The sequence below is a fragment of the Lotus japonicus genome, chromosome 5 (assembly GCF_012489685.1).
Source record: "Lotus japonicus ecotype B-129 chromosome 5, LjGifu_v1.2".
NCBI classification, from domain to species: domain Eukaryota; kingdom Viridiplantae; phylum Streptophyta; class Magnoliopsida; order Fabales; family Fabaceae; genus Lotus; species Lotus japonicus.
This window is the reverse complement of record NC_080045.1, coordinates 58,159,184-58,179,328: the sequence shown is the minus strand read 5'-3', so window position 1 is coordinate 58,179,328 and position 20,145 is coordinate 58,159,184. Positions and strand designations below refer to the sequence as shown.

The 20,145-nt window shown below is 35.4% G+C and overlaps 3 protein-coding genes and 1 non-coding gene across 4 annotated transcripts; 1 reads left to right on the top strand and 3 right to left on the bottom strand.

Moving 5' to 3' along the window:
- Window positions 1-366: 366 nt before the first annotated feature.
- Window positions 367-438, bottom strand: TRNAP-AGG (transfer RNA proline (anticodon AGG)). The gene has a single exon. It is a non-coding gene; the product is annotated as a tRNA-Pro (tRNA).
- A 624-nt stretch (window positions 439-1,062) lies between these two features.
- LOC130721310 (metacaspase-4-like) lies at window positions 1,063-2,708 on the top strand. The gene is made up of 4 exons (XM_057572074.1): window positions 1,063-1,219; window positions 1,478-1,832; window positions 1,910-2,269; window positions 2,385-2,708. Exons 2-3 carry the CDS (start codon window positions 1,487-1,489, stop codon window positions 2,266-2,268), a joined length of 705 nt encoding a protein of 234 aa, XP_057428057.1. The 5' UTR covers window positions 1,063-1,219; window positions 1,478-1,486; the 3' UTR covers window position 2,269; window positions 2,385-2,708.
- Window positions 2,709-9,502: 6,794 nt separating this feature from the next.
- On the bottom strand, window positions 9,503-11,308 carry LOC130719867 (FBD-associated F-box protein At3g52670-like). Its single transcript, XM_057570466.1, has 3 exons — window positions 10,580-11,308; window positions 10,025-10,177; window positions 9,503-9,916 (listed from the first exon to the last, which is right to left on the bottom strand). Exons 1-3 carry the CDS (start codon window positions 11,306-11,308, stop codon window positions 9,503-9,505), a joined length of 1,296 nt encoding a protein of 431 aa, XP_057426449.1.
- A 3,604-nt stretch (window positions 11,309-14,912) lies between these two features.
- On the bottom strand, window positions 14,913-17,729 carry LOC130721157 (piriformospora indica-insensitive protein 2-like). The gene is made up of 2 exons (XM_057571899.1): window positions 16,741-17,729; window positions 14,913-16,172 (listed from the first exon to the last, which is right to left on the bottom strand). The coding sequence occupies exons 1-2, from the start codon at window positions 16,957-16,959 to the stop codon at window positions 14,952-14,954; spliced, it is 1,440 nt and encodes a 479-aa protein (XP_057427882.1). The 5' UTR covers window positions 16,960-17,729; the 3' UTR covers window positions 14,913-14,951.
- Between the last annotated feature and the right edge of the window lie 2,416 nt (window positions 17,730-20,145).

The window sequence follows — 20,145 nt, the reverse complement described above, 5'->3', positions numbered from 1 at the left end:
GACCGCTTTCACCCTTTAAAAGGTTCACATGTATCTAATGATGATGTGCTTTATTTATTGTAACTTGCCAACTATCAGAGATTGAATTATTATTATAGCAACTAACTAGAGGGAACGGTGGGAGTGTGAGATTTTATACCTTTCCTCTAAAGTTTCACATGCATTACAAGATTATGTGATATTTACTTGTCAACTTCAATGTGTATGGAAATCTGTTGAAAGAAAAGTAAAAGTCCTTTTTAGCAGGAAAAAGGTTGAATTTTTTTTGGGCCAACTTTTATGTTTGGGTGACTGGGCTAGCCCATGTGTGTTATTTTGAAACTAGGCTAGCCCATGTTAAAAAGAATGATAAAACGTAAAAAGAAAGGGGCATTCCGAGAATTGAACTCGGGACCTCTCGCACCCTAAGCGAGAATCATACCACTAGACCAAATGCCCATTTGATGACTTAATTTCTAGTATTTAATATTTTTACAGATAAACATTATCGTCTTCTCCCTCTTCCTTGTGCATTAATCTTGAGTAAGGTTTTCAACTGATGATCCAGTGGGCAAAGATGAAGATGATCACATAAACACTACAATCCATGCATAATTTAATAATCTAAGTGATATTCAATTCAAAAATGAGAGTTTATGTCCATTATGATGAATATCGCCATATTATTATGTTGTGCTAAAATATGTAGAGATATTAGATGATCTTCATCCATTGTTCCTTATTAAGTTTTCTTAAATACTAAAAATGGGTTTGAAGTGTCACATAAGATATAAGCAACTCATAAGAAGTTGAGACAGATTTTACTTTAACCACATTTTTTGTATTTTAGCTGATTTCACAATACCACACATATTTATAATTTTTACACTAGTTGATGAATGTAAGAGTTCATAAATGTGAGAGAATGAACACTATTTTAATTCAAGATCTCAAAACTACTCCAACTGATTTTAGTTAGTTTCTTGGCTGATCATTGAATTAAGTTTGGGTCAATGGCTTTGGGAGTTAGCAATACATGACTCAAAACTACGTCGTTCCATTACTTCCTTCTTAGTCAACAAAAATTCTAATTTCTAAACCCTAACATTGAGACATCATCACTCACACATAGGTTCCTCACACTCTTCCCTTCACATCAGCCTTGCATCTCTCGCTGCCAGAAGCCCGCCACCGCCGTCCGCCGCGCACACTGCTCCTCCGTCGTCCTCCGACCGCGCCGGTATGTTAGGCTTTGCATTCTATTTCGATTTTGTTGTTGTGGTGCTCTACTGTTCTTTCATGGCAGATAGGAAGAGTTTTGCTATTGTTGATGATTAGGTTAAAATCTTTGATTGTGCAATGTTGGTTGATGAACAACACTTCTATCACTTATCCATTGCGCTATTCGTTGATTTTGCATGCTACAAATTTTTTATAAATTTAACATTATGCATTTTGTTTATGAATAAATTGATTTTGACTTGTTTGAAAAAAATAGGTACTTATTATGCCTTCGCGAAAGGCTCTTATGCCTTCTCGAAAGGCTCTTGTTATTGGGTTGAACTACCCGGCGAAGAATTCACTGTATAAGACTTGTTGGGATGACACTGTTTTAGTGGAGAACTTCCTCAAAGACAAATATAATTTTCCACCTGAGAATATTAGTATTATGAAGGATGATGGTGACGAGCCCTCGAGCTGGCCAACCGCCCAAAAAATTATAGACGCATTAACGAATCTGTGTGATCAATGCCGACCGGGTGATACTGCGTTCCTATATTTTGCGGGTCTAACTCGTAAAGATGATGATGGAAAGCAAGGCTTAGTTGGAAGTGACAATGAGATAGTTTCAGGTAATTTTTTTTAAAAGTTTTTTTGTTTTGTGTTTTTACTTATGAAAATTGATATACACTTAATTTTATCTTGATAGGCGATTACATGAAGACGATAGCAAACGGGTTCGCTCGAAAATGTAGACTGACAATTGGTTTGGATGCTTATCGTGCTGATAAAATATTTGAGGATTTCTTTATGGAGACCTTTGATCGCGCCAAAGATCCGCGTGGTGTTGTTCTTTTCACATCATGCCAAGAGGATGCCTATTCTGACTCGATTGACATTAAATTGTCGAGATTGATTCACAAGTCTGGTGGTGGTAAGGTTACCAATAAAGAGCTTATTGAAAAAGTGAAAAAATTGGTACAGGAGCTGCCGGAGCACATGGGGCACGAGCAACATGTTGAGATGCACTGCACTTCCGGTCTAGAGGATCTTCAATTTTTGGCTTAAGGTATGTTTCTATTTTTCTTGTTTACAACAGTCAACCTCCTGGTTTATGTGTTTTTTTGTTAGACAGATTTCTTTAAATCTCATTTTGTTCTTGTTTTATGTGTTTTGTTTGTTAGGCAATCCGAACAGGGCAACGGTGGGGAGCGGGGAGCGGGGAGCGCATGTGTTTTTGAAGGATGCTGATTTCTAATTGTTAATCCCTTTTACATTACCTTGTTAATATTATTAGGTTATGTCTGTTCTAGTATTATGAGATTATGAGATAGTTGACTTTTAACGTAGTATTAGTGTAATAGTGTATTTGTCAACAATGTGAAGAGTTCTGGTCTTTGTCACACTCCCATTCTAATTGGTTACTTATGAATTTCAGTGTTTCATTGTAAGAAGATCTAAGCCTGAATTCCACTCAAAAAATGGCTGTAAAGTGACCTATTTCCGAAGTTATAGCGATCTGGTATAATGGTATTCACCAAGGTCTCCAAGACAACCGTACAAATAGGTCTTGAGAGTATCCAGCTTTGAAAATGTGCAGCCTTTATTATATTGTCAAAGCATTGACGGGTGTGATCCATCTTTTGCAATTTGCATACTGCATATGCACTTAAAGTCAGCATGAACATTGCAAACATGTCTTCAAACTGAAGATAGGCTATACCACTTTGCTACATCTAAAGTGCATGTTTGTTTCTCTTCTACAATTGATTCTGATGTTATCGTCGATTATCGAGAATAGCTTTTCTGAGTAGCTTCTGAATTTTATAATTGATCCTTATAAAAAGTGAAGCTTATCCAATCCAAATATGCTACAGTTTAGGGCATAGTTGGTAGTAACTAGATATGAACCCTGCTATCATAATAATGGAAGAATATCCTACTCTTAGTGTATTGACAATTCTTAGTGTATTGAGAAGTTTCATAATTCAAGGCACTCTTTAATTCAACTTATTCTTCTTTAATAATTAAGAATAGTAAATAAGAGCCCTGAATTTCCTTTAGATTATGGTCAAGGTGACAAATATCTCATTAGCTGACAAATTTGAAATTTGATTGGAAGAAATTCTAGGACACTAATTAACATATCATGGGGTTTTATGCTGCTATTGAGATCATGAATTTTATTCTATTAGTGCCCTTCCTTTGAGGGACTTGAAAATTCTTTGAAATTCATTTACAATTCCAACACTACATGGTCATAATGATTGAATATGCAAGATGCATCCCCATATAAAAATGGATTTTTACCAAATATGGACCCAACATTAAGATCTCACCCGTAGCTGTAGCTTGTCTCATTGGACTAGTTCCATGTAGGCCTATATGTACAACATGCCAAGTTTTTTCAACATGACAGCAAATAAGCATAGGCTATTTTGAAGCATAAAACAGAGTTATGAAGAAAACAAAGTTTTTAATTTCATTGAGTGGAAGTTTCACAAGCGAGTGGGCCAATCAAACTCCTCACGTCGAAGTTTTCCAAATTGCAACTTGGAGGACTTTGTCACTGAACACTCTATTATTGCCTTTTCATGCTACAGTTCTGGGAATACGTCCAAAATCTGGCTTTTTTATTCATCAACACTCGCCTCATCAAGTCAATGTTACACGTAGAAACAGAGAAAAGAAACAAGTGGAGGGGCATGTTCAATTGAATGAAATCAATCAATTCTGGCCACTGTTGATGTTTCTGATGTACTAGTTGCACCCAGAAATGAAAACAAACTAATTAACTGATATTCAAGAGAACCATGTGGTTTGATTGATCATCATCAATTCATCATCAAAAAGCAAAAATCAATTGGATTAAATGAATAGATAGTAACACTCACAAAACTCTCTCATACTTGAAAATTGAAATGAGTGATTATATTACTATATGCCAATAATCTCTTATATACAGTAAACATTAGAATCACAGATCAACCAAAAAGAAAAAAAATTACAGACCCTCTAAGGATCAAATTTCCTTGAGCATGGTATCTGATTGTAAACCTTGCATCTCTTCCATGAAATCAAATACCAAAAACTAAAGAAGAAAAGGAAGAAAATAATGTAAATTAGGAAATCTTATTCAGCTCAATTTGGAGGTGTGGCATCCACCACTTTGTTATGTCTCCTTGAAGGCCCTGAAGGTGAAACGATGCTCCCTTTGGGGAAGAAATTGAAAACCATGCCTTTGTATGGAAAACCCGGTTTGTTCTTCGGTCGGAGAATTTGTGTGCTTTGATTCAGCCTCATAGTTGCCCCTGTCCTTGTTGCAGAGCAAGAACCAACAAAAAGCAAGTAAACAAGGAGAAGAATCAGAGACAAGACTTTGCATGAAGGATGCACTGATTTAGAATAATGAGAAGTGGCCATATGAAAGGAAAAAGGGTATGTTTGCTTCTTCAGGTTTTTGGATTAGCTTGCTTGTTATGCAGGAAAATGTTTAAGGAAGATGTTGGAGTCTTTTCCCTTTTTTTCTGTTGAGGGGTGTTTTTCATAGTGAATGAATGAACTGAGGAAGTGGTTTTATATATGTGGTTTGCAATTGCATGGGGGAACAATGAAAGATGTAGTCAATGAAGAGTAGGAAATATGAACAAGAAAAGTGAGGTACACGCAAGAGACTATTGAATTTTCATTTTTCAATGTCAACGTTTGAAATTAAATAATATTGGATATTTTTGTATAAGTATTTGGTGACGGCTATGCTTGGACTTGGGACACCAAATTTCTTACTTTAGGTGTCTGAAAATGTCCTATTTCAGGGTCAATAAGAATGATTTCCTGAGACAACATACCAAAGCGTGTAATTGTGAAACAATGAAAACTTCAGCACATATTGGAACACAGAGAATGAGCAATGATACGTGTACATACACGTTTTAACAGACATCTAAGGTACATATGAGTTAGTGGTGATTTTTAGCCGCTGCTGATATTAGTGGCGATTTAGCAGTGACTAAAAATTGACACTAACTCATATGTTACGTGGATGTCCCAAAAAATTCGTATGTACATCTAATATTTTTCATGAACAAGGATAGCTTAGTTAGTTTTTTTGTTTTGTTTTGTTTTTAACTGGTTTAGCAAGTTAATTGCGCCTACAATTAGAATATTTAGCATTAGAAGGTTAGAACAAGCACATGGCCTTTATATTATGGAGATATGCCTCCCTTAATTTCTTTCTCCTACTTTCTAATTTCATATAAGGAATCTTAAAGTCTTTTTTTTCAGGCGCGATTTTCTTTTCTTTTCTTGGATTTAAGCACCTGAAACATGGCATTGTAGAAAATGGGGAGTGACTAATTTTTCTATAAGCATGTGCAACGAGAACACTGATTTAATAAATTGGCAATGCACAATTTAAGAGATGGTATTATTTTGGCCGAAATTGTACTAGTTAAAGCTCCTATAATTGGATGTTTTGAAATTCTTATACAATTGATTCTTGTTCCGAAATTAGTTTAAGTCACTACACATCTTGTTCTATTCGGAGTTGGCATGACCTTTCCGATCAATTCGTCAATCACTTCATTGCGAATAGGGATGCCCAAGGGACTCTCACTCCCTTGCAGATCAAGCAAAGAGAGCACGAGTCTTTGAAGTCATTCGTGGAGCCTCTTTAACGCAAGGCAGATCTCATATCTCAACCTGTAGACTCTGCTGCACATCAATGACATTACAATTAAAGGATTACAGAAAATATGTGGAGCAAAAGTGTATAAAATGAACGCATCAAATCTTCCCAAACATAACATAACAAATTGGACTGAAATATAATAGAGAGGAACTTGATAAAATTTCGTTTATTTTGTTTAGATATGATACAATGAAACGGAACAAACTTATCACTTCATTGTTTGGATCATGGACAGAACAGAATGCGGTATAACATTTTTGTACCTATTATTACCCTTATTTTAAAAATAATGTAATATAGGTTTTGCCGAAAAATAGTTTTATAGTATTCTTGATTAAGCTTGCTTTCTCTGCTACGTTTACCACAAGCTCCTTAATTTTTTCCAGAATGGCTAAATAATCAGAATTACCAACAGATATCGCCTTCTCATTTCAAATTAATTTCTCTCTTAAAATAATAAGCCTTTGCTTTAATCCTCCATGTTCTTGTTTGCTCTTTTGATTACTAGAAATATCAGTGGTGTTAAAATTGTAATTTGTCCATTTATGAAGTGAAAGAGTTGTACCAAGAGTAAAATTCACCAAGTTCTTCACCATGAGCAGGAGTTAGTTGGTCTTGCATTTCCTCAATTGTAGCAATCCCCTTTCAAATTTGATTGTTGATATGAGGATCAACTAGCAAGAGCTCAGTAGAATTCGAGCGAAAGGCTAACTCTCTTAATTGTTGGAGCATGAGGGTAAGTGGAATTGGGCTTGAAGACTCATACGAAGCGGTCATGGTGGCTTTAGAACTTACTTCTCCTGAAATAATATTGTTCATGGCTGCCAAAAGATCTTTTTCAACGAGCTTTACATAATCAGACAACTTCATTTTTGGTGCAGTTGGTTTTGTAGGAAAATGAGCAGAAATGGCTTCTTGATTAGTTGCCTGATTGCTTAGTGCGTGTTTGGTTTCAAATCTGAAGAGGCCAAACGTGGATCCAGAAATCCAAAAGCAACTATTTCTTGCTTCTGCAAACGTGGATCGGGGCCAAACGTGGATCTGCAGAAGTTTTCCAAACACACACTTAATTGGTTAGGAGCAGAAAGATGAGTGACTTCAGCTCCAAGAAAGAATGAATGAGTGGCTTCAGTTTGAGTAACAAGAGTGGGATTTCCTTCTTCTTCAACCTCTAGAGTCTAACCCCCTTCATTAATTACTTGAACATAGTAGGAATCTAACCTCTGGCTTCAGATTGCTCGATGATTATAGTAGGTTCACTTGAATTTACACCTTGAAACATAAATCCAAAGATCACTTCATTTTCTTATTAACATATGTCAATGACATAATTATAACAAGCAACAATAGTCATTTCTCAGCTTATTTATCAACCAACTAAATGCTATGTTTGCACTCATGAGTAGAAGTGAGTAGAGATGTAGGAGGCCTACACCTTAAGCAAACCAAATCTATTTCTAACCTTCTAAGGAAGTTTAACTTAGAGAGTGTGTCTTCCTAGCATAACTTAGAGAGTGAAACTTGCAGATCACTATAAGAGGGCTATTTGATCTGAACTAATGAAAAACCCCATCTCTTACAGGAGGGCTATTGGTGCTCTACAATATCTGACAAATATAAAGACCGGACGTATCCTATGTTGCAAGTCGACTTATTAACTCAATGTATGCAGGTACCAACCACATTTTATGGCAATGTGTCAAACATGTTTTTAGATATTTAAAGGGAACAATGGATTTTTGCCTACACTTGAAGCCCATCAGCAGATTAGGATATCTCAGGAGTTTTGGTGCGGATTGGGCCACCAATACATAGTATAGAAAAATCTGTTGCAGGACACTGAAGTTTTGGGAGCAAGTTTGATAACTTGTTCCTCCAGGAAACAAAGTGTTGTGTCTAGATCAAAGACTGAATAAGAGTATAGAGCCTTATTTCACCAAAATCAACACATGAATAGAATCCAAGCTGATTGTAAGATTTAGCATAACACAGACAACTAAAAACTATTGGTGTCCCCCACCATAATTAAACAAATTTATTTTACAAGCAAAGTCTTGAGCTTGCATTTAGAGCATGAAAATTTCTTGTCAAGTAAGATTTTTTCTATTATCAAGTAAGATTTTTTCCGTGGTTATTTTATAAATTTTCATCTTTTCATTTGTTCTATTTTTTTTTCATTGTTTGCATCATCTTTCTTGTGGAACTGCTTCTTCATGACCTAAACAATGGTATGAGAAATTTAACCAGACTTTACTTGGTGATGGTTTTTACTCATTTGATGTTGATAAATGTGTTTATGCTAAAATAATGGATGGTGAATGTGTCATTATTTCTTTGTATGTAGACGATATGCTTATTTATGATACTTGCATTGAAATTGTAATTAAGACAAAAAAAATTCTATCATCGAAATTTGACATGAAAGACATTGTACTTGCGCGAGTTTGACGGATTCCTTCCACCCTTTACCATTCCAGTAATATTGATTGGCTTAGTTCTTGTTTTTTATTATTTGCAATCTTCTTTCATCTTCATTTTAATTTTCTACTAATTTCTACATCTATTGCAATACTCAACGGAGTGTTGGAGTGTTGTTTCTTCCAAGTTGTCATCGGACAACTTCTCCATTTTTAGCACTCGAAAACGCACATGTTTATAAACCATCAAACTCAAAGAACCCATAAAACAGGACTCCAATCTTGTGCCTAAATTGATCATTGAATTTTCTCATGTTTTTACCAAAAACTGGTGTAAACATTTTCATAGCACACCTATATTTTGATGTGATAATCTAAGTGCTTTGGCCTCAAATCTAATCTATAATGCTAGGTCCAAGCACATAGAAGTATATGTGCATTATATTAATTTGTTGAGGTGGTTTCTGTAATTGATTGTTGAAAATATGTACTTCTTGTAAGAGGGTTGGGCACCCCTTGTGCCTCTTTAAATCAATTCATTTGCTTTCAAAAAAAAAATCATTAGATCAAGTGCTAAGCAGCAAGGTGATTGTGGCCTATGTTCCAACCTCAGTTCAAAGAGCAGTTTATTTGACCAAAGCTCTAGCTTCAACCCAGTTCAATTTGTTGAGAGACAAGGTCGAAGTAGTCAAAAAACAGATCCTCTCTTTTAATATTGATACCCAAATCTGTTAGCCTGATTGGATGCGATCACATATCTAATTTTCCTAACATCATCGAGTATCTTATCTTTTCTCTCTTCTAATAGAAATAATTTCAATAGCTCTACCTTTTTTCCTTTTTCTAGTAGAAAATGATCATTTCTTTATTCATTTTGCAGAACGTTACACGAGCAAATAAATAAACTATATGGTTAAGCAAGAGTAGAGGAATAATCAATTAAAATTGAACTGCATACCTTCCCATTCTCTCAAAAGCAACACAAGAATAGAATCAAGTAAGATTTAACATATCACTGACAAAGGAAAATTAAATCACCATAATCAAAATACAACAATTGGTGTCCTCTCTCCACAATAATTAAACAAATTTATTTTACAACTGAAAGGAAGAAAAGTCCTTTGTTATACAACCCATCAAACCCCGACAATTGAGCTTGCATTTAGAGCATGGAATTTTCTTGGGTCAAGAAAACTCAGCTTGCATTTAGAGCATAAAATTTTCTTGGGTCAAGAAAACTCCCCTTGGTTCTCCAACAAACGGACTCGTGTCTGCGCTTACATTCAATAGTACTATTGAACCCGCAATTGCATCCAGAGAGCTTGCAATTGGATAATGAAACTTTACATGCCGAAGAAACCCTTGGTAGTGATACTATTTTCTTCAAAACATAGGATTCTTGATTTGGTAATAATGCGCAAGGGCAAAGCGTCAAGGCTTGTAAGAACTTGGCATTCTTCATCACATATGCAACAAAACGAAGATCATCTTCATAGTTTTCTTGAGACAGAGTCCCAATAAAGCATGTTCTGAGGTGTGATAAAACACATTCCGGAACATCTTCTGAATATGTTAGTTTCTCATTGTAACGATAAACCCTGTAATTACCCTGATAAACATAGACAAAATTAGCTTGTTTACCATCACCATTCAATCCTCAAACCCTCATGCCCCCTAACCCTTACCAATAAGAATGATCTTAAAAAATGCAACAAACCTTTCTTATGACTAGATGTTGAATCTTGGGACAGTAACCAAGCACTTGCAGTACGCGATTCCAGCTCTCATAGGGTAGAAAATTTAGTTCAATGTGGATTAAGTCTGGAAACACAATGGAGGGGATATAATTCAAAAACCTAGGGTACTCCTCCTGTAAAAATTACCAAACCAAACAAAATCTTCAACATAACAACCATCATATCTAAGTTAACAAACCAAACAAATCTTCAGCATAACAACCATCATATCTAAAAGTTACCAAACTAAGGCTTTGTTTGGTTGGAGGGTGAGGGGAACAAAAAAAAAACACGGAATTCGAGAAATGAATTTAGACTACACCTTAGTCTAGACTCATTCATCGGTTTCTGTGTTTTCTTTCGTTCTCTTTTTCATCCCTCCAACATAATACAAATCTTCACCATAACAAACATCATATCTAGAAGTTACCAAACCAAATCTTGAATAACAACCATCATATCATGTATACACATACCTGGATAAAATCTTGAGCATAAGAACCGTCATATCATGTATATCATATTCATACACTTACCTTGGCTTTTTGTAATTCTTTGATAGGATCTGAATAAGAATCGAAATGTAATTTGAGCAATTCGGGCAAGAGTTTAGCCCCCTTTCTATGGAAGGGAATTTTCCCATCGATACATGAAACATATAAATCCTCAAGAATGGGAGCACCAAAGAGAAGGTTCTGGAAACGGTCACAGGATCCGAAATTAACCCATGACAAGTGAAGGGTTTTGAGGGAGGGAAGATCAACTGTGGAAAAATTACCGATCTCACGTGTGTTATTACGTGCGTTGCTCAGTTTCAAAACCACAAGGGTTCGACAGGAGAACATCTTAGTCGACAAGATGTAGTTGGGCATATAAGGCAAGTCTAAATCCATACTCTCAATAGGGTGCCGATTGGCAACTTCAAGCCATTCATTGGCGGGGTAAGGTCCACCACGGCGGGTAGGTTTAAGAAAGATTACTAGATCTTTGATCGAGGGATGATAATGCTGCTCGCGCGGGAAGAGCAAAACTGAGTTAACGAATTGGAGGGAGCGGCGGAAGGCGTATTCATCGCCTTCATCATGGTAAAACCGGAGAGAGGATGTGTATGAGTGGCAAAGTGAGGTCAAGCGTTTGGAAAGAATGGCGGTGGCGAATGCGAGTTTGGTTGGAAGTAAAGAGAGTATGTAACATACTATTTCATCTGGTAATTCAGTGGTCTTGTTAGCCATCAACTGCGCCTTCTTCCTCCCCCTTGTTAACATTTTTTTCCGGTTGAGAAGGTGAAGAGTGGCGGTTTTGCTTGCGTTACGTAGAAAACAGTGGCTTCCTAGTTCCTATATAGAATAGAAACTAATAAACCCTGATTTATTGAATTAATTATTGATTTGCTTTAAAATTAAAATCTGATTTCAATTCAATTTGGAAAATCTTATCATGTGAAAGCTTGGAAAGTTAAAATTTATATTAAATATATAGCTTTAATATTTCAAATTTCAAAAAGATTTAAAAAATCTTAGTAGTAACGTGTTAGAAACAAAACCCAAGAGTTTAAACTTTGAGATAATCAGTTTTTTTGTTGTACATCGGAATTTAAATTGCACCACCGCCAGGGATTGAACCATGGACCTTCCTCTCCCAACTCATATGTTCTCCAAACTCTTATCATTTGAGCTATTATTCAGGGACTTTTGAGATAATTAGTTGATCATCCGGTATTCTACCACTTGTCGCCCAAATAAAAAAAAATCCAGCTCATAGTAAATGAGCATTTGCATTATCCACACTTCAAACTCATGTGGGAATATTTATCCATTCAAAATCAATAAGCCTCACATGTTAAAAATATCCATTTAAATTTTTGAAATAATTAGGTGCTAAGAACTTGTTTGTATTGGATTTAAATTCTCTGAAAGTGATCGAAAATGTCAATTGAAATTCTAGGAAACAAAATATTATTTCCATAACAGCAAATGTGTAGAGTGAAAATGCAATATAGTAAAAGTAATTATTTAACTTTTTAGTGTATCTAGTTCCTTTCGCAATTTTGAACCGGGTATTTAACGCAGTAGCATTTAACATGGACTTGAACCCGAAACCTCTACTAATGCCAGAACAACCACATGTAAATTAATCTTACACGCTTGGTGGTAGAAATTATTTAACTTTTGAAGAAAAATGAACATAAATGGCTTGTTGATTGGTGGCCTGATTGCTTGATTGGTTAGGAGCAAAAAATGAATGACTTATGACTTCATCCCCAGCAAAGAATGAAGGAGTGGCTTCAGTTTGAGTCACAAGATTGGATTTCCTTCTTCAACCTCTAGAGCCTGACACCCTTCATTAATTACTCGAAACATAGTATAGCTTTAGATTCCTTGATGATTCTAGTAGCTTCACTTGGATTTACACATTGGAACATAAATTCTAAGATTACATCTTGATAACTTGTTCCACCAAAGGAAACAAATTAAGAGTTGTGTCTAAAGTCTAAACACCACTTATTGTGATTAATGCAAAATGTTATATTTTCCTTTTAAAAAAAGTGTATACAAACATTTCAAAACATACTTTTTTTTCACCTTCTCGGCGGAAACAACAAAGTGTTGGTTAGGGGAGAGGTTTTTGCTGTTGTACATGCATGTTTCTCATCTCTTACCACTTTAACTATTCTTCAGAAACACCGTAAGTGATGTGTATTTTGGATGGCTTTAAGTATTCGAGTACATTCTCATGAATAAGGGATTTGAGTTCATGCCAGTTGGAAGGTATATTTTTATCTAATCCTTGACAATTATCAACCTGATAGGCAGATTTAACCAACATTTCACTTATTGGTAGTCATGAATCAGAAACAAAGAAAAATGTAAATAAATTTAATTATGTTATTGATTAATTCAATTTAGAGAACCTAATGTCCATTTTCTGAATTTGAAATTCTTCAACCTGCACGTGACATGTTTTGATGAGGGCTGTGTTAGTTTTTGCAGACTGAATTATGGAAGATCAGGAACTCAAATACGTAGAATGGTGGCATTTAATATATCACTGTGGCAAAGGTGAATTGAGCACGACTTAACACATGGACCCAGTAATTGCCCTTTTGATACCTTCATACCTAACAAACAATGCTACATACAAAACAAGGACAAGAAAATCTTAAGTATTTCAAGATGAATACGACCCATTAGATTTATTACACTGTTAAAAGTCAATCTTCTGTTCCATTGATACAAAAAAAAACATCATTGTTTCATTGGGTGACAATTCATAGCTTTATACACCATAATCCAAAAGTTTCTCTTTTTTTTAAATGATTTTAAAAGCATATGGGGAAAAACTCTTTTATAATTGAAAACTTCTCTACAATTATTGATTCTGAAAGAATAATTTTTTCTAGAGTTTTTTTTCTTTTTCTTTTAAACCTCATATATTCTTTTACTGAGTGAATTATGTTTGAACCATATAGAATTATGATTGGCGGCAAAATTCTCTTTACCAAATATTTAATGCAATTGCATTCACGCCTAAGTTTAATGCTTAACCCAAAATACATCTATGTTAGTTGATCTATGCGTTTGGTAATTATCTTAGGTTTCATAATTAATTTCAATATTTTGCTAAAAAACCAATTTGCTTTTAGCCTTTTTTTTATACTTCATTTCATCAGGTGATTCTTGATTGGTGATCTTCCAGAACCACAAAAGAAAGAAAAAGGAAGAAACCATGGTGAAAAGACACATGGTCACATTGAGACTCAAGTTTCCTTGTGGGGGAACAGAATGTGGAGAAAAGATAAGGAACATTCAATTTCCCTCCTTTACAGACAGTTGTACAATGTTTAATGCCCTAAGAACAATTCAGAAAACCAACATTGAACACAGAGAGCCCAGATCTGCCAGAGTTTTTGAAATGGACCCAACCCCATAATAATAGCCCTCTTAAACACAAGGTCCATTAAAAGCTGTGTACCCTCTATTCTATTGCCACCACCCTACCCATATCAAGGACTTAGATATAGTTAGACACACATCCCCACACCTCAGCTACAGGCCTATGAGGCTACCCTTCTGCATTCCTCTATACCTCACTTTCAAAGTATTAAAGTCATAACTGTCATGCATTGGAAACCAGAAACTAGAAAGAAAAAAAAATGCTAAAGTCTCATTCCAAATTCCTCATCCTTCCTTACCTTGCAAAATGCAAATGTTTCACAGAAATTTTAAGGGTTAAAACTGAACTACAACCCACTAAGGGAAAGAAAATTGATAACTTTGTAGATGATTCTTCTTGTCTAGGTACAGTTGAAAGCTCAACTTGCCCTTGTATTGTATGGTACTAGAAGAAGATACCAATTACCAGCTGAAAACTAACCAGTTTATGCTATTATAATCATTAATTTGTTATGCAGCTAAAATGTGTATAATGCACAATTTTATTCAAAACATGAGTAATATCAAGGGCAATAAAACACACGCCATTGTCCAAGTGGTTTGTTTCAGTGTGGTACTCCATACACAGCTTAGAGTCCCCATGCGTACATGATTTTCCACCTGTACTTTGTACAGAACTGTCTGCAAAAATCTTGTCATTGGCTTTGGCATGGTTTCCTGTTGTACATGGCAAAGCCAGTCTTCGCATGTATCAATTGTATAAGAGTTTTAAAACATGCACTAACTCAGATATTATACAGATATTAAAGATAACTATATTATACAGACATTGAAGAAAGGAATTAAATGAGCCGCAGTGTTGAAGTTAAGATAACTAACTTGCTGGCTAATAAATTAATTGACAAGACTATCAGATTATGTTAGAACAAGATACATAAGACATACAACTTGATGTAACATTGTACCAACTAAAAAGTTAAAGCCAAAGTTGAACTCTTCTTGGTTAAAGAGCTATTTAAGTGTTTAGGAATAGACCTATCATCAATATTTCTACCAGAAAAATCCACCAGAAGCCATTAGTAGCACAACTAGAAATTCCCATAGAGCTTATGAATTGGGAAGTTTGGTCCATATTCCCATTGAAAAGCTTAGTTTTTGTGTTAGACTCTAGCAAATTCACCCCATGCTGGCATGCCTTAACCCCATTTGGAACATGGTTTGTTGACATTACTCCATCTGGTTGATAACAAAGGTTGGGGTTGTTCCAGGCACCAAAACGTCTTCCCATTTTCCCAAAAAACTCATTAGAGAATTTAAGCTCTCCTGAAAGATTGTTTCCACTTAGGTAGAGTGCATTAAGACAAGGAAGAGTTTCTAGCTTTGGTGACAGGTTTCCTGTGAGGTTGTTGTCACTAAGACCCAAAAATCTCAACCTCTTTAATTCTGATAAGGACTCAGGAATTTCCCCTGCAAGCCCCATGTTAGAGAGATCCAAAATGGCCAAGCTCTTAAGATTTTCCCACTTTAGGATCCTGATGTCACCACCAATTTGATTGTTGGATAAAACCATTTCTTCTAAGGAACACATCTCTTGCAAAGACAATGTCAACCCCCCAGAGAATCTGTTATTCCTAAGGTCCATAAGGGTCAGATTCTTAAGATTAGCAAACTCATTTAGCAGATTCCCTTCCAGAACGTTGTGGCCTACATCAAGCTTCAACACTGAACTTAAGCTTCCAATTGTCAAAGGCAAAGGTCCAGACAATGAGTTTCTACTTAAATCAAGGATTAATAACTCTTTTAACCCTCCAAAAATATCAGGAATCCTCCCAGAAAGATAGTTTCCAGAAAGAACAAGTCTCTTCAACTTGGTAAGATTGCCAATGTTTGGTGGTATTTCACCTGTTAACCCATTCTCTAGCAACACCAGTGATTGGAGGTTCTGGAGGACCCCAAAACTTGATGGAATTCTTCCAATGAGACCTGGGTTTGATCTGAACTCCAGTGATTCTAAGCTGCCTGATAGTTTCTCCCAGTTTCCAGTGGGGATGGAAATTGGAAGCTTGGTTTGTGATTGAAAACAATTGAAGAAGGATAGAACTTTGAGGTGCTTGAGCTTGAATAACTGTGGCCTAAATTCCACATATTGTGTACATCTCAGAGAATTGTCAACGATTGGTCCAATGTTCAAGACAGTAACATACCAAAATCCATCAAACAGATCACAAGAGACACCCTGCAGTTGAAAACAACAAAGGGTGAATAGTTAAACAAATAATTGATCATCATATTCTACAAATTTTATAGTTTCAGAATTGATTTGAAGCAGAATCAATCCGGGAGAGAAGCTTATGTGAGTAGCTTTTGGGTTCCGTAATTGATTCTGAGAAGAGAGAAGCTAATTTAAACATGCTATTACATGGTTTATTAGACAATGAACATAGTTGGAGCAGCATGTAATCTTCTACACTAACAATTTAGGCAAGGGACTAACACTAGAATTTTAAGAAAGCTTAATTTCACCCCAGAATTCATTTATAAAATTAAGTCCAAAACCTCATTTATGGACCCATCAGGCAAAATCTTCAAGAACTAATAGAAGAAGGGAGCTTGTGCTCAAAGCTTCACTTTTAATTTTGAAAAAAGTGTCTGCAAGTCATTAACTCAGACACCTAGGAGGCTTTTGAAGTCATCAAGTAGCAATGAACTTATGATTATAAGACTTCAACCAGAAACAAATTTGAACTGTTCAAGCTATCACAGTAAAAAGGTAGTTAACACTGTATATATATATATATATATACCTGAATAGGAGTCCAACCACAAGGGTCTGGATAAAGATCTGAGCCATTCCATGAATTGCCAACAAAGCCTTGAATTGTGGAGTACAGAGCCTCTTGTTCTGTTTTCTCCATTGGAGCAGCTGCATCAACATCAAAGTCTTCTTGTCCATAACAACTTGCACTCAGAGAGAGGATGAACATGATAAAAATAGCATTGCTAATTCCCTTGATGTTCTTCATGATGTTGTATTGATTCAAAACAGGATTTGGCACAGGAGAAGTTGAAAATTGTTGAAGCAGAATTGACAAAAACAAGTAGAAGGTGCTTGGCTTGCATTCAAGAGCATCTCTTATGGTTTTTGTGCCTTACATGAGCATTTTTCTCTTTTAAGAAAAAAAAGAGACAATCTATAACTAAATTGTAACAGGGGGGTGACTTAATCCTTCTAACAATGAAGAGGATATGAAGACAAATACCCCACCAAGATGGACCCTTACAGAAAATTACTGGCGTTTCTGGAAGAACACAGATTGTAGTATGAAGAAAGAAAGAACAAGATCCTGAATTTATGCTTAAACTGAATAGGAAAAAGGGAATGGAGGAAACACAAAAGCTGAGCAAGAAACCCTGACTTCTTTCTTCCTTGTGTTTATGGAAAAACTAAGGAAGTATATATATAACTGTAAGAAAGAACACAATATCTCATCACAGTTCTCAAAGCTCCAAGTCATAATAACAATGGCTTTAATTTAATATGATCAGAAGAGCTGTAACTAATAGCTGAGAGACCTATCAAATGAAAAAGCAGAAATAGGCTTTAAAAATGAGAGCAAATTTTTTTTAAACTTAGGCTTTCCTTTTCAATGCAGCTATGCTATGCAATTTGCATCATATTATTGAATATCATTAGATGGGTGATGGGTATTATGGAAGCTATGTATCAGCATTAGTCACAACTTTAGCAACCTATTAAAGAGTTATTGGTAGTTGAAGGAAATTAAAGTTGAGGGATTAGTTGAGGGGACCATTATTCATCATGGAAGGAAAAAAAGGAAGAGGTGCATGTAAAAGCATGCAAGACAAAGAAGGTTTTTATCTGCTATTGCCTAGTTGGGTTTTGTGGTTTTTGCTGATGGGTTTTTGACAGAAGTGTTGTAACTAGAGGGAAAAAGAAAGGACAAGAGAGCTCAGAGCCTTTGGAGAGTACAGTTAATCACATTGCTATGTTGCAGTTTGGTCCAGAATTGGACCATGCCTGTTGTGTTGTGGTGTACCCTCCAAAATCCCGTTGGGTCCATTTCTCTCCTCAAAATTTGTAGCCACCGATATCAATCCACGTTTTTATGTTCATTTGCCACTATTTTGAGTTAATTCGATTAAGAAAATGATTAGTAAATATCAGCATAATGTAGACATCCAATTGGTACCCGGGGTGAAAAATTGAAAAGAATGGAGAAGTAATGGATTTATATATGAATTAGAACAAAGATATATATATATAGAGAGAGAAAAAAAAATGGAGCGTCTGTCGGAGATATGTACTGTTTGTATGTCGAATTATCATTATTGATTCTGTTATGTCTTTATTTGTAGATATCATTGCAAAAAATTGTGTGATGTGATAAAAACATAACATAAAAACGATAAGATATGGGGTGTAGAAATGGATATAAGAGAATTATGAATAGTCCTTTTGAAAAAAAAGTTGGAGGAAAAAAAGATAAAGTATAAGATGTGAGACTAAAAAAACTACTAAAACTCGAATGTTTTTTACCGAAAGTCTAAACTCCATTGGTAATTGGGGGGGAGTACCAACAGCTTGACCACCAGTAATGCATTTTCCACAAAAAAAAAATACTCAATTACCAATGACTCCAACCGCTGCTGGTATGTGGTGGAAAAGCTTACGAATGATCCCAATCGTTAGTCTATGGAAATTACTTCTACTCAGCCAGTAATGTCACTGACCAAACCCTCAAACATACGACCTCCATCCTAATAGAAAAGGTCGTTGGTAACTTCGTCAATTGCCTCATTAATGTCACCGTCCACTTTACCGAGAGTTTGAACTGCCAGTAACTTATATAATAAGGCGCAACGCGTCACTTTGATCACAACACTTATTTAATCTTTCTATTTAATTTTTAAATGTTTTATCATATAAATATTTAAGATAAAAAATTCAAAATAATTTACAATTTAATAGCTGGTGTAAATATATTACTTATTATAATGAATAATAATAAAATGTTATTTAATTACTCTTTGTTCAACTGCAGTTTGACCTTATTGAACCTTTTGAACCTTGAATCAGTGTGTCGTTCGGTTCCGTGATTGGTATGGTTTTCTAGGGGAGGGAGAAAAGGAAAAAGAAGTAAACTTATTGAAAATCTCGCCTTTAGTGAAGCTTAAGGCTGCAAAAGACTATGGGTCGCGACGAAAAGTGCGGAGGCAATGACAACAGAGGAGATGGTAGCGACAGAGGCAAAAACCAGTAGACAAGGTGACGACAATGATGGCGACCGGAGACAACAACCGCGTCGGATTAAGAGTGTGTTAGGGTCTAAATGGGAGAGAATGGGGCAACGAGGCGCTAGTCAAGCTGAATCATCACAACTACGGTGGTGTCAAAGGGGGGCTTGTGATTTAAGCTTTTGATATTGTTAAAGTTCTTTTAATATCCATTTTTATTTATCATTGGAGTCAAGTAGGTTTGTTATATTTAATTGGTTAATGTTTATATTAGTCCTTAATTTTGGAAGCGGGTTTTAATTTAGTACATTAACAAAAAAAATGATGTTTAATGACAGTCATTTTTATAGTTATGGTTGTTTTTTATTTCTGCTAAATGTTATTTTTTTATCGAATGATTAAAATTAAATTCGCTTACAAAATCAGGACAAATTTGGCTATTAATCATATTTGATTTATGTTACCAATTTCTTTTTTAATAAATTTTACACGCAGTTACGTAGACACGTAGCAATCTTTTGTAACTTTGCAAGTACTAGACTGTACACACTTTTGTAGTTTTGTATAGGTAGCATTACAGAAAGAAAAAGGATTAAATGTCTATACTCAATATAATCTTTATGGTAACAATGAAATTAGAACCAGGTCCCCATGATAGCAAATTCGACCATTAAACTCATTTATAAACCTGTATCCTTCCTCCGCAGTGTCAATGAAATTTAATGAGAATGGGCGAAGGGGATCAAAGGGGGGAACAGAAGCACCAAACAATCACCACTTATTAGGGGAAAAAGAAGAGAAGATCTAAAGGAAAAAGTAGCTTTCTTTGAAGGACCACTCTCAATTATAGATAGGGAATGGGAAGGATAATGAATTATGAAATCATAGAATGCAGGCTAAGCAAGAATAGCCAAAGCCAACAACACAGGTTTGGCACTTTTCATTGCGGGCCT

Coding starts and splice junctions, on each gene's coding strand:
- LOC130719867 (XM_057570466.1), bottom strand. CDS start 11,308: ATGTTAACAAGGGGGAGGAAGAAGGCGCAGTTGATGGCTAACAAGACC. Junction 10,178..10,579: donor AAGAATTACAAAAAGCCAAG/GTAAGTGTATGA, acceptor TAATTTTTACAG/GAGGAGTACCCTAGGTTTTT. Junction 9,917..10,024: donor AACATCTAGTCATAAGAAAG/GTTTGTTGCATT, acceptor TATGTTTATCAG/GGTAATTACAGGGTTTATCG.
- LOC130721310 (XM_057572074.1), top strand. CDS start 1,487: ATGCCTTCGCGAAAGGCTCTTATGCCTTCTCGAAAGGCTCTTGTTATT. Junction 1,833..1,909: donor TGACAATGAGATAGTTTCAG/GTAATTTTTTTT, acceptor TTATCTTGATAG/GCGATTACATGAAGACGATA.
- LOC130721157 (XM_057571899.1), bottom strand. CDS start 16,959: ATGAAGAACATCAAGGGAATTAGCAATGCTATTTTTATCATGTTCATC. Junction 16,173..16,740: donor GTGGTTGGACTCCTATTCAG/GTATATATATAT, acceptor TTTCAACTGCAG/GGTGTCTCTTGTGATCTGTT.